The 25,594-nt window shown below is 40.5% G+C and overlaps 1 protein-coding gene across 1 annotated transcript in view; it reads right to left on the bottom strand.

The window, feature by feature from the left end:
* Positions 1–1,473: 1,473 nt before the first annotated feature.
* LOC117448283 (cyclic nucleotide-gated channel beta-1-like) overlaps positions 1,474–25,594 on the bottom strand; it is a 31,040-nt gene continuing 6,919 nt past the window's right edge. The window contains exons 5-37 of the mRNA XM_071203399.1: positions 21,406–21,430; positions 21,200–21,284; positions 20,950–21,056; positions 20,022–20,085; positions 19,701–19,776; positions 19,570–19,594; positions 17,737–18,031; positions 17,250–17,405; positions 17,106–17,156; positions 15,586–15,638; positions 15,076–15,353; positions 14,712–14,739; positions 13,294–13,696; positions 12,982–13,133; positions 12,166–12,346; positions 12,034–12,048; positions 11,410–11,445; positions 10,958–11,056; positions 9,648–9,802; positions 8,209–8,412; positions 7,218–7,426; positions 6,806–6,856; positions 6,628–6,714; positions 6,336–6,400; positions 6,069–6,191; positions 5,449–5,590; positions 4,999–5,158; positions 4,812–4,909; positions 4,350–4,433; positions 4,111–4,229; positions 3,762–3,908; positions 3,371–3,569; positions 1,474–3,008 (exon numbers count right to left, since the gene is read on the bottom strand). Of these exons, the coding sequence (XP_071059500.1) occupies positions 2,730–3,008; positions 3,371–3,569; positions 3,762–3,908; positions 4,111–4,229; positions 4,350–4,433; positions 4,812–4,909; positions 4,999–5,158; positions 5,449–5,590; positions 6,069–6,191; positions 6,336–6,400; positions 6,628–6,714; positions 6,806–6,856; positions 7,218–7,426; positions 8,209–8,412; positions 9,648–9,802; positions 10,958–11,056; positions 11,410–11,445; positions 12,034–12,048; positions 12,166–12,346; positions 12,982–13,133; positions 13,294–13,696; positions 14,712–14,739; positions 15,076–15,353; positions 15,586–15,638; positions 17,106–17,156; positions 17,250–17,405; positions 17,737–18,031; positions 19,570–19,594; positions 19,701–19,776; positions 20,022–20,085; positions 20,950–21,056; positions 21,200–21,284; positions 21,406–21,430 (4,251 nt within the window). The 3' untranslated portion in view covers positions 1,474–2,729. The remainder of the gene's footprint in view (positions 3,009–3,370; positions 3,570–3,761; positions 3,909–4,110; positions 4,230–4,349; positions 4,434–4,811; positions 4,910–4,998; positions 5,159–5,448; positions 5,591–6,068; positions 6,192–6,335; positions 6,401–6,627; positions 6,715–6,805; positions 6,857–7,217; positions 7,427–8,208; positions 8,413–9,647; positions 9,803–10,957; positions 11,057–11,409; positions 11,446–12,033; positions 12,049–12,165; positions 12,347–12,981; positions 13,134–13,293; positions 13,697–14,711; positions 14,740–15,075; positions 15,354–15,585; positions 15,639–17,105; positions 17,157–17,249; positions 17,406–17,736; positions 18,032–19,569; positions 19,595–19,700; positions 19,777–20,021; positions 20,086–20,949; positions 21,057–21,199; positions 21,285–21,405; positions 21,431–25,594) is intronic.

The following is a 25,594-nucleotide window of genomic DNA, read 5'->3' as shown; positions in this document are numbered from 1 at the left end:
CCAAAGACTTGAGACTTGACTTGGACTTGCAAAAAAAGGCTTGTGAACATCTCTGCATCAGGGCTCTATCAATAAAGAACTACGGCAGATCTGTAATATGTAATGCAGCCGAACCGTGTATTACAATGCCGTTATGTGATGACTTATAAAGAGAAAAGCAAGAGCACTCGGAATTAAGTATTATTGTATTCTTTTAAAAATGTTTTCTGGATTTTATATAAACACCAAATCCCAGCATGCTTTGCGGCTAAAACATCCAATCAGCGTAGCTGAGGATCTTGGGTAATCGCTCGAAATGCCTACGTCTGTTTCCGGTTATTTTTATTTTGAAATTCAGTTCCTGACGAACGCCAAAAAAGCCCGAGATTATGGAATTAAACCAATAAATAAAAGCAAGGATAATTGTGTGTTATTGGTGAGTAAATAACAGTGTGTTATTTTGAAAAGAATAACAAATTAGAAGGAAAAAAAGATTTTAAAAATACGAGGCTCTGAGCCCCATGTATTTTCCTCACAGACGGCAACACTAAAGGTCTAAAATAAAGACCTAAATGAATATTTGGGATGTTCTTGCCTTTAGATTCTCCCAATAAGTCCAAGTACAGAGGGTGACTTTGCTGTGAAAAAACACATTTCCACCAAAAAAACGTTAGCAACCATGTGTACACATTCATGAAGTAATCTTCGTCATAACTAGCAAACTAAACATCATGTACATGTACTGCACAAATAATCAGAAATAAAAACTCATTACTCGCACGAAATGACACGCATTTTAATGGCCAAATTAACCTTAAAATAGGCATTTTCCACCGAGAATAACACGAAGGTTGTTGATCACGTGGTCTATGAAGGTCTATGGGACGCCCTGCCCGTAGAAGCCTGGCGGTCAAGGGGTCCGCTGTCCGCAATGAAGGTATATGGGACGCCCTGCCCGTAGAAGCCTGACGGGCAAGGGGTACCCTGTACGTAATATAGCGACGGAGGGGCCCTGACCGTCCGTCAATATGTGACGGGATGGGAGTGAGAACGTGTCACACACACACACACACACACACACACACACACACACACACACACACACACACACACACACACACACACACACACACACACACACACACACACACACACACACACACACACACACACACACACACACACACACACACAGAGTTAATAGTCCCAGGAAGGCAGCGGCTGTAACAGCATCGAATATTTTTCAAGGCAAAGTTAAACCCACTGCAGCCTTGCACTTTGCCAGGAGAGGTCGCTGTAACTGAAGCTTCGGGAAATGAACCTATTTCCGACACAATTGTCCAAGTGGTTCGATGCTTCATTCAAAGCTTCATTTTGCCATCACTAAGTACCACAACTTGGTATGTTCGATGGTCATTGCAAGTATTTACAGAAAAACTCAGACCAAATATGCAGAAACAGGTCATTTATTCACAAAAGACAGGGAAACATCAGTGACAAAATCAAGGGCATTATCATACACTCATTTGAGTCCATTATGCACTCGTCTCTCACCCCACAACCACACACACTGCAAACGATACATTTATATTTCTTTCTACAGATTGTCTGGCAGTATGGTTAGCTGGTTTACGGCCCCATTCCTGAGGCTCTATCAATAACTTAACAATCACACAAAGAAATGTGTGCTATACAGCACAGATTAAACATTTACTATTATCAGAATCTATGTACATGTTGTGACACTGCAGTGAATTTACATTGAAATGTGATTCAGCTACATTTCCAACAACAAATATATATACAATATTGTACAAAACAAACAATAAAAACATGATGATCATGTTAAAACCTGAAATACAGTTTCACTAGGTCTCTGCTGTTCAAACCAACTTGTGAAAACATCAGCAGAGCAAGCTACTCACACAACACAACACAAATGTAAATAACAACACAGATAAGGCAGATTGTTCTTTCAAGTTCACAAAATAATCTGTGAACAGTCAGCGGACAACAACAGCAAAAACATTTGTATCAGAAAGACAAGATGTAGCAAGAAGTAAAAGAATAGCTACATTGAAATCTGTACTGAAAACTCAGAAGATTATGAAAATGTGCTTTAAGTCTGAAGAGGTGGGGAAGCCTTGCTCCTACGTTTGGTGATCTTATAATGACAAGAATACATATGAACACAGTGTGTGGAGGTTGATAAAAAACTAAAAAAGCAACTAATAGAGAATCAGGGTCGATGACATTTGACACAAAAGTCAAAATATAGCAGGCAACAAGTCTAAACTGTACACATTGTAGGTCAGAGAAGAAAACAGTACTACCTTAATATTTGTGTCCCACACAACTCCCACTGGCAGATCAGGCTGACATCAAGACGTGACAGTTTTGTACATGTTCATTTACAACACTTCTCTCTCTTTATTACCGCCATTCTGTCAGTTTATGTCATATATTCCTCTATTTTTCCCTTTGAAGAGTCCCTATTTTGCTCATTTTTAGGTTGATGTTTGTATTTTGAGCCTCCACTGTGACATGTCTCCATGCTTTAATGTTCAAAAAGCTCTTTATTTTCATCCCACTGCCTGTGCTGCAGCACCTCTTTTCACCCTCTGTCTGAAACCAGAGCTCATAAATGCATGATAGGGCCCCTTTAAAGCGATCTCCATTTCCATCACACCAATTTCCCCTCTCCTATTCAGGATTGTTATCCAGTTCTTGCTTTGTCCTTTAAATAATTATCACAACTTTTTTTCTTTCCTCTTCCCACCCTCGTTCCCTTCAGTTTCGCTCACACTCTCCTCTCCTTGGTCCATTGTGAGCATTTCCTCCGAATCGCCGTGGCACTGTGACACAGAGCGAGGCATCGCAGAGTTGTTGTTGTTGTTGTTGTTGCAGCAACGGGAGGCAGAGCGAAATGTGGCAGAGCTAGTGGAGAGAGGTGACGGTGTGTCCTCGTCTCTGTCAGGGCCAAAGCTGCAGGAGGGAGATGGAGGAGGCAGGGAGGAGCAGACGGAGGGCTGGAGGAGAAGAGGTCAAGACAATTATTTTTTGTATAAAGATTTCTGAAAATGTGGATAACCATTATGTAAATTAGGAATTATCTTATGAAATATGTGTTAAAAGAAAAGAAAAAGGAAATTGATAGGAATGAAATTGAATAATTAGATGTTTGGGAAGATTTCTGGCTCAGAGTAGGAGGAACAAAATTGAGACGGCCTTTGAAGATTTGTAAAATAAAAGTTTGTTACCACCATAACATTTTGAGTTTTCTAAAATATTTGGTTTGATATACAAAGAAGGCGTTATCTAATGCCCTCTTTTGGTCAATGCATCTACAGACGCAACATACATCTGCTTTTGGTTTCAGGTGTATGTTTACCTGTAATGAGACACTGGACTTGTTGGTCTTCTTTTTGACTTTAGCCAGAGCCCCTTTAAGTCCTGTGGATCTCTCTGCCATCTCCAGGGCTGCTCTCAGCAGTTTGGGGGTTTCCGGTCTTACAGGGGCTGCCGGGGCCTGAGGGGGACCTTTAGGCTCTTCTTTGGGCTCAGGTTTCTTTCCCTTGGTAAGCATCTTCCTGTGATTGAGACAGCAACAGACATCAGTAATGGTGTGATACATGCAGACAAAGCAACAAAGCTCTTGGATAACTCTACTTCGGAGGCCTCAGTATATCTACAGGACAGATACAAGGCAGTAGGCCAAGTCTTTTTTTGTTGTGGTTTCAAGATAATGATAATTGCTGCTGTGTGGTGCACTGATGTTTAACCTGGCCTTCTTGCGGAGCAGTTTCTTGGACTCTGGGTAGTGCACCAGGATCTCATTCAGGTCTTTCTTGTCCAGGATGAAGAGGTTGGCAAATCCATGAGCGATAACATTTGCTGTGCGCCGGTTACCCCCACCCACTGCAAGCAAACTGCCAATCACAGAAACTATGGTTAAAAAGCGATATTGTTAACTTTGCCATAAGTCAGTTGGACTTTTTAACATAACATTTTATGAATTTCATCCAAAGGTTTTCGAACAAAAGTAAAAATAATCACACTTCATGATTGTCAGAGATGGCAACTTAGATAGGCAAGAACTGTACGTAATAATGATTTGATAAATGTCCTCACCTGATCTCCCCAAAGACTGATCCCGCTCTGAGAGTGACAAACACGGTCCTTCCATCCGGTCCCCCGACCACCTGCACCTCCCCCGCCTTTATGATGTACATCTCACGACCCACCTCCCCCTGAGCAATATAAAGAGAAGAAGAGGCCGATCATAAGAGGGACAGAGCAATACACATGGCAACAATGATAAGAAAAGTTGCCACATACACTTTCTACAAACAAATAAGTTTGCATTGTACCTTTTTGCAGACATAATCCCCAGGCAGGTAGACAACTGAGCGAAGGCTTTTCAGCATGTCGAAGATCATCTGTCTGTCACAACCCTGTCAAGATGGAGGACGAAAAGAGAGAAAGTAGTGATCTCTTGTGGCTGTCTTTATCACAAGTGTACTGTCTATGGAGTCATAACAGTGCCATAAATGGGGGGGAAAACAGTATGTAAAGTAAATAAAAAGATATAAAATATATACATAAATTGATAAAATATTAAATGTAGAAATATATAAAAAAAAATGTAAAGAACAATTGTAAAGATTTATAATTTACAAATGTATTTTTTTTTTGGGCCGTTTTATGACTATATACAGCACAACTTGGTCTCACAGCAAGATTAGAAACTAACTAAACCATGTCTGTCTTACTGAATCGTAGATTTAAGAATATACTGTATTGAGTACTGTATTCTTCTTATGTGTTTTTACCTGAAAAAGAGCGACTTTGCTGACGATGGAGTAGTTGACATCTATAGCGATGTCCAGACGCATTTTATCTGGCAGCTGAGTCAGCAGCTCCTGCTCATCTGGAGGGCAGATAATGAGAGGTACAGATTGACTGAAATGTGACGTGTATAAGAGATGAATGAAGGTGCACAGATCATGCTCTCCTTACCCAGCATGCCTTGTGATTGCCAGGTGTAGTTGTACCAGGTTTTGACACGGTTCTGCACGTCTTTGGGGATGCGATATGAGGACATGTATTTAATGGTGTTGTCCACACATGTGCGGTAGTAAGTCTGACCTGAAGTGGCTGCACCGACCACATCCCGCATCTGACAAACATAACACCATTTTGCACAAAGAGGTTAATGGAATGCAATTGTGGCAGGTGTCTCTGTTTTTTTATACACACATAAGAATGCATAAGATCTAGAACTCCCCTTAAAGGTGTAGAAAAATAATATCAATACAAAATGTAGAAAGATAGTACATAGAAAAACACTGCACTTAAAAGCAAAGTTAACTACATGCAAAACAGTACAGGGAAGAAGATTAAGTGTATCATTGTATTCGCTCTCGCAATGGAGTTTGTGTTTGCTTGAAAAATGTGTGAACGGCCTACCTGCCCAATCATGATTGAGAAGGCAAAGACTCCAACAAAGTAGTTGATGAGTTGAAAGACAATCTCGAACAGGGTGGTGGGGTCCGGCAGACCACCAATGGTGATCAGGGTCTTCACAGCAAAGTAGTAACAGCGAATGTAACTGAGCAGAGACAATGGCGGGAGGCATTACACAGAGACAGAGAAAAGATAATGTCTTCAAAATGATAACTTGATAAGATGTTAAATAAATGCCAACATATGGGACTAGAATAGACCAAGTGACTATATGCGACTGATTCAGGTAAAAACCATCCACATTTTCACATAGGATTTGATTTCTGCAATCAATATTTAAAAGTTTTCAAATGTTTTGGAAATGTCCCAAAAACCTTCTGCAGCATGTGTGGAGCAGCTTGACAAGATGCTCGCCACCAGGGGCAGATGTTATGTAGCAGTACAGGGTTGTAGTTTTTTGATTTGTTTGTGTCTCAATTACAATGTTTGTCACATTATTAAATAAAATTACATATACATATTTCTATGAACACGTTAATAATCATGGAATTCATTTACTACTATAGTCATTAAAAAAAGTAATGTGTGTGTGGTCCGTGTGTGAATGGGTTAATGGCACTGACCTGTTGCCTTTGCCGTTGTACACCCACTGTGTGGAGCCCAGCCCTGTGTAGGCAGAGCCCCAGTAGTACAGGCAGGCATTACAGTGGAGACAGTAGAGAAGGTAGGTGGTGGTGCGGATCACCCTGGGAGACAGAAAGCAAAGAATTTAAATAAACAGAACATCTCAAATCTGTTTGCTCATCTCAAAGAAGGAAGGAAGACACCGTGACAGCAACAGAGATATAGAGAGGATTCATTTAAGGGCAGTGAGATATGCTGCAGCTGACCTGTAGATGTAGGCTTTGGTCAAGATGGCCTCTAGACGCTCGTTGAACTCAAAGAAGGAGTTTATCTGGGGAGGCAAAACAATGGTTAGTTTCAAAATTGGCGTTTCTAACAGTTAATTGATAACTGAATAATTGACTTCCTATTTTTCAAAGCGGATAAACAGAGCCCTGGAAGTTAACTTCTCCTTTGTATTGAAAATAGATGTGATATCCTCAGTGTCCGCTGTTTGTAGCGTAGTGCATTTATGTGAAAGGATTCTTGGTGGTTTATTAAAGCAGTAATAAAGCTCACCTTCAGCAACCGGGGTAAACGAAGCAGAGGGTTGATGCCCGTTTTAAAATAGAAGATCTCCAGGGGAACAAGGCTGGCTAAGTCAAACTGAAAAATAGAAATGTAGCACCTAATTAAATAAATGAAGTAAAGCAAAAAACACTTCAAATGTTACTTTATTTCAACTCAAGTAACTTACCTTGAAGCGTTTGGTTTTCATGTAATTCTTTCTCATCTCTTTTTTGTCACACTGTAATAAAAAAACAGATTGCAGGTATGAATAATACTCAAACGTTGTATTTCCTTTAAAAACAAAGCTTAGCTATGTGTTCTTTTTTTTTGTTCACAATAAAATAATGTTTCCTAGGGCTTGGCAATTAATCAAATTGTATTTTCAATTACTATTGTGCCTTTTAACAGTTATGACATTAACATTACTGTTTTGAAACAATATATTTTCAAGCTGATTTTCGGTTGAATTCAGTTTAAAGTGAAATAATTTGTTAAAAAGATTTAATTTTTTTTAAAGTTCCATTAAGGCATGATGTTTCCGAAGACAATCAGCAATTGTGTGAAATAAAATGTTATCATGTTCCCAGTGTCCCCCTCACCACTATGTCTCCTCCACGGACGAACTGCAGGCGCGGCTGGAAGATGGTCATGTCCAGGATGTAGATGAGGTCACACAGGTAGTCGGTCAGCAGCCAGTAGTAAATGTTGTCGGGGGTCTGGTAGGGGAAGGCCCAGCGCACCGGGATGAACCAAGCGTTCCAGTTCCACGCAAAAGAGACCAAAAACATCCACAGCACGTACATCAAGTCTGAGGAGAGAGGCAGAGGAACAAGGGAGGGAGGGAGATGGGTCTAAGGAGAGACTGAAATCAACCAGCACTCATATGATATGCCAGTAACTACAGAGCGATGGAAAAAGAGCATGAATATGAATGTACAGTAGTTTGAAGCTTAATTTATAACGTTAACCATTTAAATTCTTAATCGATATATATATATATTGTATTTATTTCCTGGGTTTTTCTGCACAGTTGCAGATCAAGATGATGCTACGCTGAAGCTATTTATACTTATGCTATCTGTAGAGGTGGCTTGTGTAGGATAGTTTAATACTGTGATGGAAAGATTTCCAGAAACTTCAGACTGTGTTAATTACAAAAATAAGGAATTTGGTACAGCCGTAAAAGCAAGCAGGATAGGATCTGTGATAAAAAGCAACATGTGGATTATACAGAACTTTGTTTTATGCCAAAGTAGAACAATTGGTTGTGGAGAATGAACTAGCTCCTTAAGTCCTTCCGAATGAAGGGAAAGAGGGAAGATGAAGGGGTGAATGACAGATAATGAGAAGACAGGTGCATGTAACTGGACAGTACTGTAGATTCATCTTTACCCAAACCCCACAGTGCTAAACCATTACACTCTGGTTGCATATAAACACACTGAACACACTTTAGTTCTTTACTAATGAGCAGTAAACCACTCAATTCATTTCAATACATGTCAGAACTTTAAAAAGTGTTAGTCTGTGAGTTGGGTAAAGGAGCTTCTAGTGTAGAGCAGCGGGGGGGAGATTCGGCTGGGTTCTCACTGGTGAAAGGGTCGATGCTGGCAGGGAAGCGGTAGTGCACACACGCGAATATCCACCGAGGAGCTTTCACCTTGCAGCAGCGGCCAGACTGCTGCTCCTCCACTCCACTCTCCACTCCTCCTCCTCCTCTTCCTCCTGAGGGGCCTGCCTCTTCCTCCTGCTCTCCTCCGACCACAGGCTGAGCAGTCGAAGTCTGAGGAGGAGCTGAGGGGAGGTGAGAGGGAGAAAGTCAGAAAAACTCGTAAGAGAGATAATAAGATATGATCTGGAACATTCGTATTTTCTCAAAAAGGTTTCAGAATGAAGGAACTGTAACTGTACTTCTTTTACGCTGCATGGACCAGATGGACCACCATTTTTTTGTTCTTGATCAACAAATATCTTACCAGTCAATTTGAATGAACATATCAAAGGTATCATATATGAATATGAATGACACCTCTTTTTTGGAGCTATGTACACATTATAGGTGCCTGCCTCACAGCTCCTAAAAGAATGAAAAGCTGGAAACTACCACTTCAGTTTTTACCGGTTATTCCACAGCTTAACATTACATTTTGCCAAAAGACAAAATATTATATATGAGTCAAAGTGACTGTAGAACATATATTTAAAAAGCGTCTTATTTGTACCTTTGTAGCTTACTGTCTTTCTCATGGTTTTTCTTTTTTGAAACCGTTGTAATGTTAAACACTTCCTAAAGTGACTCCTACTTTGCCTAATGTTATGGTGCTTCCACCCTCATTTTTATTGAAACGATTAATACTCAGGAACTTGTAAAGATGTAGTGTGCACACTTCCCTTTTTCAACTGTAAACTGCTGATTTTGTCTCACAACCATCCAATTGTAGACCTGCGCAACTTCTTTATTACTAAAAGTGTACTGTTGTATATTGAGGATACACATGGCCAGCAGCCGGAAACAGGCTGGACAAAAAAATATATGTGAGATAATGAAAAACTATTTCTTTGTTTAATGTTACCTTGATCTCTTTAAAAAAGCTCCATGTGACAGGCAATTGTCCAGCTAGTATATAATATAAATGTACATAATCAATCTCCAACATTTGGTTTTTATGAAAGTTGTGCATTTAGGAAGCCCATTGTGAAACAAATCAATCATATAACTAATCACACCATCAGAAAGACTGCATGTTAAAATGATTTTAAATGTAGTTATAGCAATGTTAATCTCTAATCCCTTACATTTTGATCAATACAAAACAACGACATTTTGTTTGGAAATGTTGCATTGTTTGTTTCATATAGGGAAAATATATTTAAAAGTGTGCTAAAAAGGTGTAAATAAAGAAATCATGGGTTACCTACACTCCCTATAGTCTCAGAAACATTTGTGTGTAAGGATGCAAGGTTTTGAGCTGTACTGAAATCAGCCGAGGGTTACTAAAGGTGAAAGAGAGAAGCGGGCAGGGACTCACAGGGGTCGATGCTGTCTTCATCAGAGCTGTCCAGGTCTATGAGTTTCTCCTTCGCCTTCTCCGTTCTGTCTTTAAACATCCGGACCAGCTCCTGGAGACGCTCGTTCACCACCGTACTGGTCTGACTGGCTGACGATGCTGGCCGCTCTCTCATTCTGAGGAAAAAACAGATGAATACACTTGCATTGTTGTCCATTCAACACTGCATGTCAGCACTTTATTTAAAAACTCAAAACGTCAGTTAGTAGTAAGCAGTGCAGGGCCGGCCCTCGGCATAGGCAGTATAAGCGAATGCTAAGGGCGCATCAACCCATCGGGGGCGCCGAAAATTGGGGAGAAAAAAAAAAGTTAGATATTAAAAATATATTTTTTTTGAGATTTCATAACAACACAATTTCCCGATTTTGGATCAACAAAGTACATCTTATTATCTTACACTAACTACGCCTATATTGCGTACAGCGCCCATAAACGGGAAACGGGCGCACGCACCCCCCAAATCAAGTTGAACTGCCCCAGTAAAAACCAGAGGTTTATGTGAAATTGTTCTTTTTTTTTTTAAATAATGGTTTTAGTGTGCAATTATAGGTTTTAATTTTGTATTTGTGTTAAGCTTTAGAGAGCTCTCTCCTGAAAGACTGAGAAGCTCTGATAACCTCAGCTCAGTGAGGTAAAGGCACACCTTTATATGATCATTATAGTTATAAAAAATAAGAGAATATATGACAAAAAGGTATAAAATACTATGACAGTAAAAAAAAAAAAATCTTCCCGGGGGAGCATGCCCCCGGACCCCCCTAGAGGAGGTTAGGTCCCCCCTAAAAGAGGGTAGGTCCACCCCCCACTTAAATCATGTTCAAATGGATAGGATACTAAATACAGTTGCGCACATCTTGTGTCCATATCTTTCTGTTTTGGTGGTCATGCCACAACCGTGCATGCGTGAGTCATTGTGAGTGTCTGCATTTGGGGGGGGCGCCAGCTAAAATATTGCCTAGGGCAGCAAACTGGTTAGGGCCGGCCCTGAAGCAGTGTGTGTGTGTGTGTGTGTGTGTGTGTGTGTGTGTGTGTGTGTGTGTGTGTGTGTGTGTGTGTGTGTGTGTGTGTGTGTGTGTGTGTGTGTGTGTGTGTGTGTGTGTGTGTGTGTGTGTGTGTGTCTGTGTGTGTGTGTGTGAGTGTGAGTGTGTGTGAGTGTGTGTGTGTGTGTGTGTGTGTGTGTGTGTGTGTGTGTGTGTGTGTGTGTGTGTGTGTGTGTGTGTGTGTGTGTGTGTGTGTGTGTGTGTGTGTGTGTGTGTGTGTGTAACACTCACATGTCTTCTGAGCTGTGCAGGCTGGACTGGCTGGGCCAGGCTCTGATGTGGGTGCTTCCTTCTTCATCATCATCTTCACTTTGAGAGTGAAGGGTACTACTGTTACATTTACAGGAGTATTTTAGTTAAATCATTGTTTCAAATTCTCAGAATATAATTCAATGTAATGTGGCTCTACTGTACATCATGTATGATAGTATTTGTAAATGACTTTACATTATTACAAATACGCTTGATTTCTGACTATTATGCTTACTGTTTACTTTCTTACTGCTATTTATGATTTATTAATTAATTTGCAATGAAAATACTGATTAAATGAGCAAATCACACATTTGAATGGGGGAATGAATAAAGATGGATAAATGATCGACTGGACAGCATGTGTAAATAAAACAATACATGGACTCTAGATAGGTTAAAACAGTGTTTAACAAGGGTTAATATCTTACATCTTAGTCCATATACTCCTACGATTCCTCCCACTGCTGATACGGAAGATGAGAGCAGGGTAGAGAAAGGGGAAATGTTAAGAAACAGGGATGGTTAGAAGGGGGGGGGGGTTGTGAGAGGCATAGCAAGTGGATGACAAGTGAAGGTATCATCTACACTATGCATGGACGGATATGAGTAAATGGGCCTCTCGATACCCAAACTCTTTGAGATGGGATCTTTTTGCATCTCTGCAGTCATTCGGTGTCTCTTTGTAGTCATTATTATGACTAATAATGATATCAAATGTAGTTGTTTGTGTATATTTGTTGTAATTGATCCGCTGTTTGTGAGTGTTTTGTGCAAAAGTGAACAGAACATCACAAGAGAAACAAACAATAATAGTTTCACATGACAGACTGTGCTGGTCTCGTGGTGTGTGACCTTTTGTCAACTAGAACTGTTGTTGATGTGCAGAATAGATTTCACAACCTTGGAACCAAATAAAGGCCTTTCAGATGTTCTGAAGCACACACATGTGGTTTCTGCAGGACACTGATGTACAGACTGTAGCAGACAGTAGGGGGCAGTAGATCCTTCTCAAACACACAAAACAGTTTAAGACTAACAAGATAGTTACTTACTCTTTGTCTCCTTTGCTGTGGATCAGAAGCATGAGGGGAGAGAAACATATTATAATGCATGTACTTGTTTATATCCAAAATCAGCCTTTCAAAATGATAGGCATATGATATTAATATGTGAACATTTCTCACCTTTGGCGACATCCTGAAGGGGTCACAGGGACAGTGAGGGTTGTGATTTTGGGGTCCTGGGGGCCGAGGATTTGGGGGATATGGCTCTGACCCTCCCCACCTCCTCCTTCACCTCCTCTCTCATGGTCGGAGTCGACATCTTCTACATTGACAGCTGGCCGAAGGCTGAGGCTAGAGCTCTCTGGAGACGTTTAAAGACAAAACATGTTTGTTGTTGATTAGTGAACGGCATCTCAAATAATGTGCACGTGTATTTGGGCTAATCAGGTCAACGTTAGAGAGAGGCAGATTTTCCTAGATCTAAGTAGGCCTGCCTCAAAAGGATCTACCTGAGAACCAGGCCATGTATAACAGTCCTGGAGGCCGAGAGGACTAGCTTACTCACCTGGTAAGACATTGAGTCTGGCTAATCAGGCTCATGGCACACTGGCACAATTGTGTCTTCTTCAATAAATATAAAAAAAGTGTCAACATGCTGCCTTCTCTTGTATATTTACAGTTTGTTACAAACTTTAACAAGAAATGGAGGGCAGCCATGGTGTATATTTAAAAAATGTGTACTCCTCTGACGACATAATGGAATAGTTTCTTAGCACTTATCTTTAAAGCCTAAGCTACAGTAATAATGATTTTCGGTGCTTTGTTTAAATGATTTTATGATCTATGATTTTAAATAAAGTTTACGAGCAATCAGACGTTTTTTCAGTCTTAGAGATACTAATCCTGCCACACATTATGAGTTTACTTATAATGGATGAGTTTAGGTATGTTCGAGGAATCTAATGATAGAGCACAGATCACTTTCTGCTGATTCACCTGCAGGTCTTATTGCTTCGTCGTCTTCTATGAAGAACGCCGGGTTAGAGAGACCTGAGAGCTGGCGGGACACTGAGTTGAGCTGCTTTGAGGGGGGGCTGACGATTGGCGGCAGGCGCGGGTAGGATGGCACATTGGGCAACTCGAGGGTGCTGCCGTTGAGGGAGGATGGAGACGGGGAGCGGGACCGGAGATGAGCAGGAGAGAGAGGGGAGGGCCGGACGAGCCGGTTCAGTTCCACGTCATGCTGATTCTTGTCTTGCTTCTGTTTTTGCTGTTGTTGTTGTTGTTGTTTCTTAGGCATCTTGAGGCATAAGGCTGTTGAGGCGGTTCTGGACGTTGAGGAAGTACTGCTGCACCCGCGTGGGAATCTGGGAGAGCTTCTGCGGGATGTTTGAAATGCCCTGGGAAATACTGGACAGATCTGGGCCCACTGAACCGTCAGAGTTTTTGGGCAAAAGCTCGGTCAGAGTCTGGGCGATATTTCGGGGGACCTGGGTGAGTCGGATCTGGGAGAGCTCTTGGCGCAACTCAGGGGGGAGGGAGGGTAAGTAGTTGGTAACGTCAGAGAGCTGGGTGGGTAGATTAGGCATGGGGGGTATTTTGGGAATGGAGATGCCGTTCTCTTTGAAGAACGCGTTGATGTTACCCAGGCACTCGAAGGTTTGAGGAAGGCGCATCAGGCAGCTCTTAAATGCATCACAGCTGACTGGAGCTGTAGAGGAGACAGTTCAGAGACAGTCAGGCAAGATAGAGGCAAGGTGGGAGAGCGCTTCAGTAGACAGTCAAACAGCAATGTAGTCTTCCCTGAATCAGGGTTATAATATGGGTTTGGAATTTGTTATTCTGTTTTATTTTTACATTTTCAATGTCAGTTTTGAAATTTTCAGTTTTCTCGGAAAGGTTTACCTTTTTTGTATTTAGTTTACGTTTTTGTTTGTTTTCATTAAGGCCTTACACTCAAGCACCTTTATCTCTTATAATGATTTTAAATGACGGAGAAATAAAGTGGTCCATGCAAGCTGCATTACTTAAATGTACCAACAATACAACTACATATTTCTGTTTTTATTGCATATAAAACGTATTTAGTTCTGTGTTGTACCTACTGTCTAATGTTGTTGTGTTATGTGTAAGATGCAGCTATTTGGTAAATAAAGGTTGTATAAATGATGTTCTTGTTATTTAATTGTACAAGAATGGACTGATTGTGCAAGACAAGAGACATTATTTGTAAAGCAAATGCAACAGGTGTGTTCCAATTCTGGATTTGAGTGCACAAGGAATGAACATAATGTGATTTATTATAGATACAAAAAATAACTTTTTGTAATTAACTATTGCTAACTTCTAACTTACCAGTCATATAATTTCCATTTACTTTAAGTCTTGAATAAAGGATATCGTTTTTTTATTGGCTTGAGAATATTTTCAACCCCTTATTTTCATTTTAGTTTCCCTTAAAGGTCATGATAATAACCCTGGTCTAAACGAGAAGAGGAATAATAATCATGGCCTACACACACCAGGCGACATGTACACTAAAGGTTATGAAATCCAGCATTCCAGCAGTAGTGTGGATGTAGAGAAGTTAAGACAACAGTTAGATAAGCAGCTTGTGAGTTCAACACAGCACAACCAGCCAATCAGGCATGCCGGAATCAAACTGCTAATTAGCCAAAGTCACGTATAAATCAAAATAAGAAACAACAAAATAGGACAGAACGTACCACCACAGCTGTCCTCAGTAGCTTCCTCCTTCCACAGAAAAGAAAACACAAAGCATAAGAATGGCTGGGGAGTGGTGAGCTTCAGTTTAGATCGGATGTGGCATATGGCATCAAAAAGAATCACACATCTGTGTATAATAGCTCCCCATTTGAATGAGCCTGGGGCTAAATATTTAAAATAATGTATTTCCCTTTAGGGAACCTTATCTCAGCTTCCCTTAACTGTTATACTTCAATACATGAATTACATTAACAGAATGGAATTGGCCATTAGCAAGAAGATTTAACAATATTTAGAAATGTGTATTGCAGTCGTATGAGGTAAAACATTTATCACTGTGCATGTTCACCAGGTGTACATTACTTTTTCAGCAGCGTTGTCAGCGTTGTTGCTTTGATCGTCTTCCTTTGCCCTCTGCGGCTGCTGGGTGATGGGCTCAGCTCCTGAGTTGGTTTCCCGGGTCTCTGTCTCTGTCTTTGGTTCTGGTTCTGGCTCCGACTCTGGCTCCGACTCCGACTCTGGCTCCGACTCCGACTCCGGCTCCGACTCTGGCTCCGACTCTGGCTCTTGGATCTTAACTGGTTCAGGTTTTGGAGGTGGGGAGGGGGACGACCACTGTGGCTTCGCTTGCTCCTTTGGCTCTAAATAGTTTTTAATGATAGATTTCATTAGATGTAATATTATTATAGTAATATACGTAAATCTGCCTGATGAGTGGTTAATAAGATGTGAAGGTTCAACAAAATATAGAAATATTATAGAAAGTTTATGCTTAGACTAAACGTGCTATATACTTTTTGTCACTCTTAACAATCATATTTCCTCGAGGGGACTATACTGTCAATTTTAAGAAGAAAAAAAACCTGGTTCTACCTGGTTCCTTAATGGTCGGTTCCTCTGCCTCCTCAGAAATGCTCTGCTCCTTTCTGCAGGACACGAAAGGTAATAAATAGATGGATATTGCATGCACTAGGATTAAAAAAAACTGACATTTTGAGCTGAAAGCCCACCCTAATACAGAATGAACATTTTGCACCTCGAGATATTTCACACAGACACAGACCGACATTCCCCAAAGTACTAACACTTGTTGATAGTATTTACGTCTATTTGTCTGGCTGCATTTGGGCCAGTTTAAGATACATTGAAGTATGCAGCAGACATATGTTTCAACACATTTAGATAACATGTGTATCCAGGTCCACAGACGTTTTTTAACATTAGGATTATAATAATGTTACTGCTTATTATTAAATGTTATTCTCTTTTTTCCTATACTTTACTAAATAATTGTTACAACGGAAACCATTAAAACACAAAACACATGTACATGATCTACATAGCCTGGCCCACTTTTCAATTAATACTTAAAAATGTGGAGACTTTAACTTTACTCAATGTTAGCTAGTGGTTAGTCTTTACTGTTGTTAGCGTGACAGACAAGCATTTAAACGCTAATTGTCTTTTTAAACCAACATAGTAATTATATTGGGGAAAATAATAGTTAAACTTGTAAAAATGTGTTACATAAAACGACGTTAGCGCGAGATACTCACTTTCTCTGTCAATTATCACATGCGGTGTTCGATAACCGTGCCGAAATAAATGTCCTGGCCCAACGAGAAACGAAAGCACGAACTAGACTATCTGATTTTAGAAAAACAACATGAGAAATCTTCCATTACATCTCCGTCCATCATTTTCCTGCGTCTCCAGACGTGAAACCGCAGCAGCAGGTGCACACTGTTACCGGGGGAACCGTTGAGAGGGGATTGGGGGGGGGGGGTGTTGCCAAGCGAAGCCGGGGTTGCTATGGCACGGTAGTGTGCTCATGCTGAGGTAGCGCGCGGCAAAGATCACATAACGAGAACCCATGGGATTTGGGACCGACAGCTAAATCACCGTTGTTATTATTGTAGTGCGCAGGTAGGCCTGCTGTGCTTCTGCACTTTTTCCATATCACGCTAACTTATGCTTCTAATTAACTACCTTAGGAAGGACATTTTGGACGTTGCCCTGTTTATCTGATATTTGAAACCTAGTTACTTTGCACCTCGCATACGTTTTAGAAAAAACATACCCCATAGAAGCTTGCATAAGGAAATGTAAATCAGCTTTGTCCCCAATGCAACTTTAAAATGCTGCCTATATTATACCATATTAAATACAAACATGATTAAATTATGCTCTGAAAGATGCCATGTGGCTGTAATATCATACAATTACAAATGAAGGCAGACGCAGTTGTTCTACTAAGTATATTTTACATTATGGTATTGCTACTTTCCCTCAGTCAAGGATCTAAATGCACTGAGTTCTCTCGCTCATGTTTGATCACACAAGGGATTTCTAGGAGGTTGAGGACAGAGAAGACTCCATATTTCAATTCTTACTGTGTTCCTTGATGGTCCACTTCGTTCTCCTCTTCTTGTTGATCTTGCAACCTGGTCACAGTGAACATGCAGTGTTACATCACTTCCCACAATGATTGCCAAAATTCCAAAACACACCAATCTCTAATGAGCACCGCTTCTTACTCAGCATCAGGCTCCTCATCCTCCTCATCCAAGAGGTCTTGACTCCCCAGGGAGAGTTTGATGGACTCACTGGCCATCTGTCTAATGGCATTCTCAGCTGCGGTCCTTGCCACCTCCTCAGCTATAAGCACCATCTCTGAGCGCTCCTGCAGCAGACTGAACACAGGCCGCATGGAAATGTCAGTAACGTGGTAAAGAGTCAACAAGAGTCTTCTCTCTACACTTTGTCTATTTTTGAGGACTTTACTTAAGTTATTCGTGGTGTATATAATTATTGTAATAATTGATGTTATTATTTTTGAATGACAAAAATAACTTTGACCTTTGAGGACATCAGAGTAACTTTTTTAAATAGATTCACAAGGATTAACTTACTTCCAATTATTTGATACGATAGGGGGCATTTGCATCCTGTGGATCTGACTTAAAAATAATTAAAGACTTCATCTCTGCCCACCCCCACCCTCTTGTTCTCCACCCCTCTTACCGTTGCTCCATGCTTGCCATAGCTACACCTTCGGCCTCCTTCTTGATGTTTTCAATGAACGGCGTCCAGCGGCCCGTCTGGGTCTCAGCATCTTCTTGAGATTTTGTCCCGCTGTCTGAAGGTGCTGGATCAGGCTCTGGCTCGGGCTCGGACTGTGTCTGCTGTGTGTTTGTTGATGATGTAGTCACTGATGGGTTAGGGGCTGCGACTGTGGCCGGATCTTTACATTTCTGCGGTGCCTCGTTGTCTGAGTCCACGTCTTCTAGTACCATGTCAGGCCTGAGTTTGGATGAAGCTACGGGAAGGTGACAAGCGTTGATTTGTGGGTCATGTTGGAGATTTGGTTTAGGGTTTGCAATGCAGCTTATTCAGATTTAATTTATCTTTATGTGTCGAGGATGCATGGAGATAATGGAAGGTGTTATTGATAAGACCACCACATACATTTCACATTGAATCTTTATTACTCCTGCAGTATATCCTTACAGTACAGTGTGTAATTACATGAATGTGTTCTTCTACTTCTCTCCATGACAGTGAACATTTATTTCATAACGTAAAATCTTCTGAAACAACACCACACCACATCCCGAGGCCACATTTCACAGTTCAAGGCTGTATAAATTGATCAAGTGGATCAAAATAGGCCTACTCTTACATTTGTGTTGTGCGACCTTAATGGAAGCTAACTCAAACTGTTACATGATCAAAACCCAAACTGAAGAGTACAATAATGAACAGATTCTTATGGGTTAGGGGATATAATTAAGATACAGTATTATTAGATTTCATCTAAACACCCTATCATCAGTATAAATACAGATATAGTTTATACTTTGCCCACAAATAACACAAGCATAAATAAACATAGCTGCCATTTAATTATTTCAAGATTACTGTGAATTGGGAAATGAAGACTGGACATTTGATGCTGAAATCCTCTTAAGTTAATGACCAGGACAACATTATTTGAACTGCTATTGTTCTTTTGATGGATGTGAGATTGGCAACATGAATATAAAGTGTGAATTGCCATAGGTTAAAGCACAGTAACATCGCATACAAATGTTCTTCCTGCAAAATGTTGTGAATGAAACTTGCAGTTGTTTCAAATAAATGGCTAAATGTTTCTGCGTTACACAGAAAATGTGCAAATGTATCATCTAAAAGCCCTCATTGTATATACGCTATAGAATAGATAGAACACCTTCGAGTTATAGAACAGTGCACACATATTATGTTGGAATACATTCATATGAAACTGTATCTAGTACAGTAAGGTGAGTTGAATATATCTTTATATTCTTGTAGTATTTTACAGCTGCCGGTTTCAGAGCTGCACGTTGCAAAGCACCCGTCCCTCCCCCCTCTCCCAACAGTACAATATGTCTGCTTGTGTGCGTCTGCATGTGTGTATCTCTGTGTGTGTGTGTTGATCAGAGCGTCCCCCAGTCGTCTCCTCCTGCTGTTTAAGGGGCTCGGAGCGCCTTCCCCCCTGAAACAGAAGGAGAAGAGGGACTGAGTTAAGCTCCGATCGTCCGACCAAAACACCTCTTCAAAAACTATGGGGGGAAAAACAAGACGGTGCTTCAACAGAAAATACTTTCCAAAATATTATCAAAGATGCTGAAGAGTTACTCAAAATGGAGAAATAATTATATTCCGACGCCTTCAGTAAAACACCACCCCATGTTATTAAAGAGATGTGTGTTATTATTCTCCAGTTACTTGACACGCTTTCTGGAATATATGATGTTATGTAGAGATCCACTTGATTGAACTGTGAATTGTGGCATTCGGGCAAACACAGTAGTGAAGAAAACTTAAACTTACCTTTCTTTAAAACTTCAGCTACACCCTGAGAAAGCAACACAAAAACATTTATAGAAAGATTAACATGCTGAAAAACCAGAAGAAGAGAAGGAAGAAAGAACTGTTATTTTGTTTGATATTAAAATAATTACCTGAGCATCATCTTTGGTTTGAACGGCAAGCTGAGGGATCTTCAGGCCCAGGCCTGCCATGAACCAGCCAACCATACTGTGGAGAGACAAACTAATGAACTGTGTGCACTTTAGACACACATTGTACTGCAACTTTACAGTCGCTTTCATTATAATAGCTCATTAAAAAGGAAAACATCAGTGAGATTTGTTTGCGTAGAAATCTCAGTCATACATTTAATATTGATTAAAATATTCCCTTGGAGATTGTTAATTGTATTTTTAATGTTGTCATTTGTAAAAAAGAGTGATCATAAAGGACAGTGGGGGATCAAAACGTACCTTGGGGCCTTGCCATCAGTATCCAATGAGATTCCACTGAGAGACTCAGATGGTGGAGACAAGACTGGTAAGAAGCGAAAGACATGAAGTTCAGTATACAAAAACAAGTATCCATCCAATAAAGTCAGAATATGTCCTAAGTGTATTTGGATTTAAAAGTAAATGGAGGTCTGCATGACCATAGTTTTGAGAAACAGACAGGAGTTACTGCACTGAAGCTATCAATCTGCTGCTGTAAATGGGGGCAGTAGCTAAACATATTTTAAACACGTATAAAGATCAAACTCAATTTAAGTGAACCTTGTAGTCAGACACACATGAGGAACTAAAGCTGTCTTTGTTGCTCTTTTTAAGGTTGCTACTGATAAAAACAGTCATTTAATATGGCAGAACACAGAAGTTGTTGGTCTGCTTTTGTCTTGATATGTTCGTTTGTTTCTGTCATAGTGTGACTTGGGTGAATCCAACCTAACCTTAAAGACCAGCGGTAGACCAGATACTTCCATTTTCAACAGGCTAAAATGACTGCTTTTGTCTTGCGCTTTGAAGATAGATTAGATAACAACTTTCAGTTCACCGTCTGAAAGGCTGTCTGACGGCAAGGGAAGGCGGTGAAATTATTCGAAATATAGTGTATATTTAAGCCATCTTTTAAGTGGCTAAAGTACCCTTCGCTGCTGCTCCCCTCCACAGCACTACATCGCTTTGCTTTGGTGTCAGTAGTCTGTTTTTCCAACTGCCATGTACTGTAGAGATAATGATGTGGATAAGTGCCTTACAAATCCAAACTATCCCTTTAAAGTTTGAATGTTTTACTAAAGTAAGTTGAAAGCTATGACTGTCCATGCCATTGTGTGGAGGTTTGCGCTGTGGGTACATGTGTCAACTGGTGTGTATTTAAATGTTTGTGTTATATGTGTGCATGTACTTTTGTCCAGAGAAGAGCGGGAGGACTTGGTTGATGGTTCTAAGGGTACGGCACCAGGGGGCAGTATAAGGGGTTGAGGGACCATTTGCTTTATCCAGTTCACAACGCTGCAGAAAGAAAAAAAGACAAAGGTCAGCTCCTTACAAGTTTACAGTTCTCTTCTCTACCTGTACTGATGTGTGCATGATTAACGTGTAAAGATGATGGTATAATCACTGTTAATGTGTAGTAAGAAGTGGTGTGTACTCACTTAGGAGGAAATTGAGGAGTCTCAGGCTCTTCTTCATCCTCTGACTCCATCTCCACCACAGGAATGTGAGGGAGGGGATCAAAATCTGGAGGGATAGACGCACAAATCAGACAGCAGAGATCAGCTCAGCAGAAGGGATGGTAAATTACTGATAATTCTCATCAATTCAAATATAACTTTTGTAAACGAATAATCAAGAAACTTACCTGGCATTGTTGCTGCCTCGTAGATCTAGGATAAAATAGATCAAAAATGCTTTGTGATGATTGTTATATGGTTTTCAAAGATTTCTCATAATATTATTTATGCTTTCTTTAGAAATTGTAAAAAGGGCATTGTGTTTTCTGCACTGTAGGGCTTGGAATATATTGGACTTCAACACTGAACACATGTCACTTGTTAAATGCTTTTAAATTCAAAGTTTAAATAATAATTTAAAGATAATGTTAGTTGTGAATGCATTTTAATTGATCTGGTTACGAAACTGACTAAAGTTTCTGTATTGAAATGTGACTTTCATATGCTTCTGTTTTTGTTGTCTCTTTTTTTTATCTGTAACTATGTGTTTTTGATTATCTTGCTTAATCAATTGCTTATTTTAAATTGATGTTGACTCTGAATTAGATTCACCTCGTTGTTTGATTAATATATATAATGAATATGCATTATCTATTAAACTTAATATCCATTATATCAATAAATAATGAGGTTAATGGTTGTCTGTTCGTCCACACATGTCTCCTCATGCGAGCCCCCACTGGGATCAGGGTGCTCATTGGAGCAATAAACCTCACGTCCCACATGGGCTCCTTTTATGTCCATACCCACAGTACCCATGTGGACTAAAGGTTCAGCCAAGGAGGGCTACACGTGTGGGGTCCTGATGGGTAAAGCTGAAAGGGGGGTTTTAGGGGTTTTTCCTTTCCTCTAGTGTAGGGATGGGCAACTTGGATGGTGGTGGGGGCCACATAATGTATGTACTGGCCACCAGGGGGCCGCAGATTCACTTGGAACACACACACACACACACACACACACACACACACACACACACACACACACACACACACACACACACACACACACACACACACACACACACACAAATTCCATGTGTTGTATGTAATTATTAACAAATATACTAAGTCTGACATCTTCATTGACATTTTACAATCTTTCAGGGAACATCCTCTAATAAGTAGGCCATAAGGAGAACCCTGTTATCGTTTCATCCCGCTCCACAGAAGTGGAGTCGCTAAAATTCCTGCCAATTCTTCTAGGCACGTAATTATTGGCTGAACTAGTCCCTTCAAAGCGTAATAATATCTTGGTCAAAAGTAGTGCCACGTGATCGTGCTACACCAATTGGGTAGCTGCATATACCGGTATCAACAAACAGATTTGGAAAAAATGGCGACCGCCATGATTTCATCGAGTAGCGGGGACGAGGAAAACGCACCAGAAAGTCTCAAAAAGTCAAAATTATCAACACACAAACATTGTTACATGCATATTACGTCTGTGAAGCACGAAAAGGTTGATTATTTTACCAATATCACACTGCAGGTCTTCAACAACATCAACAGACTGTACACCCTCCATGACAGTGGCATTGATTTTGAAGTTACAAATACAATATTATCATATTACAATAATAATAATAATAATAATAATAATAATAATATAATATATTATATATATCTATAATAATCTATATATATATATATATAATCTATATATATCTATAATAATAATCTATAATAATAATAATGTAATTCATCAAATTATTATATGATGAATGAGTAAATAAATGAATCAATGGTCATTGGTATAAATACTGCATTTTATTGATCTAAATTACTTAACGTAACAAGTTAACCTTCTTCTGGGACGCAGCTATGTATGAAATCAAGTCATGTTTATTTTAAGAGTGCATTTAACGTGTACAGGGTAACAATAACAACAGACAGACAGACAAAAAGTCCTCAGTCTAATGGAATAATCCACGAGCTCAGCCAATGAACCTAGCGATGCGAACATGGTAGTCCAGGGCCCTTTCTCATTTCTCTAACTCCCCTCCTCGACTCCCCTCCTCGATACTTAGTCCCGCCCACAGGAGATGCGAGCGGAGGAGCCGAGGAGGGGAACCGAGGAGAGGAGGGGAAGCAGCAGGCGGTTAGAGAAATGAGAACTCCTCTCCTCTGAGCGGTCATTTTAAAGAGACGTCCATTAATGATGACAGGAGGCACAGCAGCCCTCTGTCTGATGGACAGATGTGTTCATGACCACTTCTATATTTACTTTGATTCATTCACAGTGCGGTATAATGAGACAATAACAGGCTACAGATGCGGACACACACACACACACACACACACACACACACACACACACACACACACACACACACACACACACACACACACACACACACACATATTTATATAAATATATACAATTTCAGAATCAAACAGAGCACTCTCATAATAACGTAACACTGTCGGAGACTGGATATATCCCCCCCCCTCTCCCCTCTCTGGTCGCTACAATGACCTGTCTGTCCGCTGCATCCACGCACTGTACAACACACACACACACACACACACACACACACACACACACACACACACACACACACACACACACACACACACACACACACACACACACACACACACACACACACACACACACACACACACACACACACCTACACGCTGTACCACACACACCTACACACTGACTGTACCACACACACCTACACACTGTACCACATACACACCACACACACGCACATACAGTTCCTAAAACAGGCTACAGCCGTTGTGTATTTTATTATGTGAAGCACTAAATGGTTTTAGAATTTTTTTAAATATCGACTCTTTGTAGATATCTACTAAACTAAAGCAAATAAAAAGAGTATGCCTGTTATACTGAGTGATATATATTATACACACAGCTCTGCTTTCTGCACGGACCTCACAGCTGTTCTCACTGTAAACATTGCGTCGCGATGAAAGCAGTTAATAAAATAATATCCAGGGGATGCACGCAGAGCTGTCATTGGCTGAGATAAGTCCGGCCGTGCGTCACATCTCTGTTCCCGGAAATGCATCCACGAAGGAGCCGTGGAGGACCCATCAGTGTATCCTCGGTTAGAGCTCCTCCAGAGAGCCTCCTCGACGCTCGATCCTCGGTCCTCGAAGTGCATTTAGAGAAATGAGATGTCCTTCAACATGGCGCGCTGAAATTCATTTCCGGGTCACTACCAGAGGACAGAGGAGTCGAGGAGTCGAGGAGGGGGATTTGATGAAATGAGAAAGGGCCCAGGAATGTTGTTGTAGCTGGAGTTGGTTGATAAACGCTGCTAGCCAATGTTGATTCGATGGTCAACTCTGTTCCCAGATAGTAAAACCTCTCACAAATACCGCGTATATAACGCAAATACCTCGGACTTAGTGACGTATTAAGACATATGACAAAACATGACATAAAACAAGCATACAGCACTGTTTAGAATCCATTTGGTCTGGTTTAGCGTAACCATGTAGGCGGCCATCTTTCACTTCTGTTGACAATATGCAGCTACCCAATTGGTGTAGCACGATCACGTGACGAACCGTGGCACTACTTTTGACCAAGATATTATTACGCTTTGAAGGGACTAGTTCAGCCAATAATTACGTGCCTAGAAGAATTGACAGGAATTTTAGCGACGAACTTTTTTTTGGTGGATAAGCATGACTCTTTTTTATGAACTAAAGATTATGTAGTTCCACTTCTGTGGAGCGGGATTTCTTTTCTAAAGGACTCTTCGAGGTTCACCTTGCGGCCTAAAGCTCACTAAACAAATATCAATTCACAGAAATGTTATTTAATTTTTACAAGTGGCATGTTTGTATTGAACAGGTTATAAACAGTGGAATAAAACTAGTTTAAACTATTGGAAAGCACGGAAAATGTGTGTGCATTGAGATTAACCATTAAGACACCTGTCAACCCGCACTCTGCTGTTCCTCAGCGCCGCTCCCCCTCCCTCCCACTGGTATTATGAATGAAAAGCGTATAGTAATCATAGATAACACAGCAGGGTCCGACCGTGACAGTTTGTTTTCATCTGATTTCAAATAAACAAAGTCTTGGTTTTTAGAATATTAAACTTGTTTCGCCAAATTCAGATGATAAATACAGCTTTGAAGCTTGTAACGGCATAATTACAAGCGGTAACTTAAATTCACAGCAGGCATAACAGCCGGTGTTTATTGTGATTATTTCGCGGTATTTGGCTGCCGAACGAAATCATGTATGTTATCGCGACGTAACTAGGAGTCTAGTGGACGGTATCAGTACTACAAGTAAAAAAAAGAAAAAAAAGAATTACGTTGTTTATAAATT

This window comes from Pseudochaenichthys georgianus, chromosome 6 (genome assembly GCF_902827115.2).
Source record: "Pseudochaenichthys georgianus chromosome 6, fPseGeo1.2, whole genome shotgun sequence".
Classification (NCBI taxonomy): domain Eukaryota; kingdom Metazoa; phylum Chordata; class Actinopteri; order Perciformes; family Channichthyidae; genus Pseudochaenichthys; species Pseudochaenichthys georgianus.
Note: the sequence above shows the minus strand (reverse complement) of the source record. Positions and strands in the feature narration are given on the sequence as shown.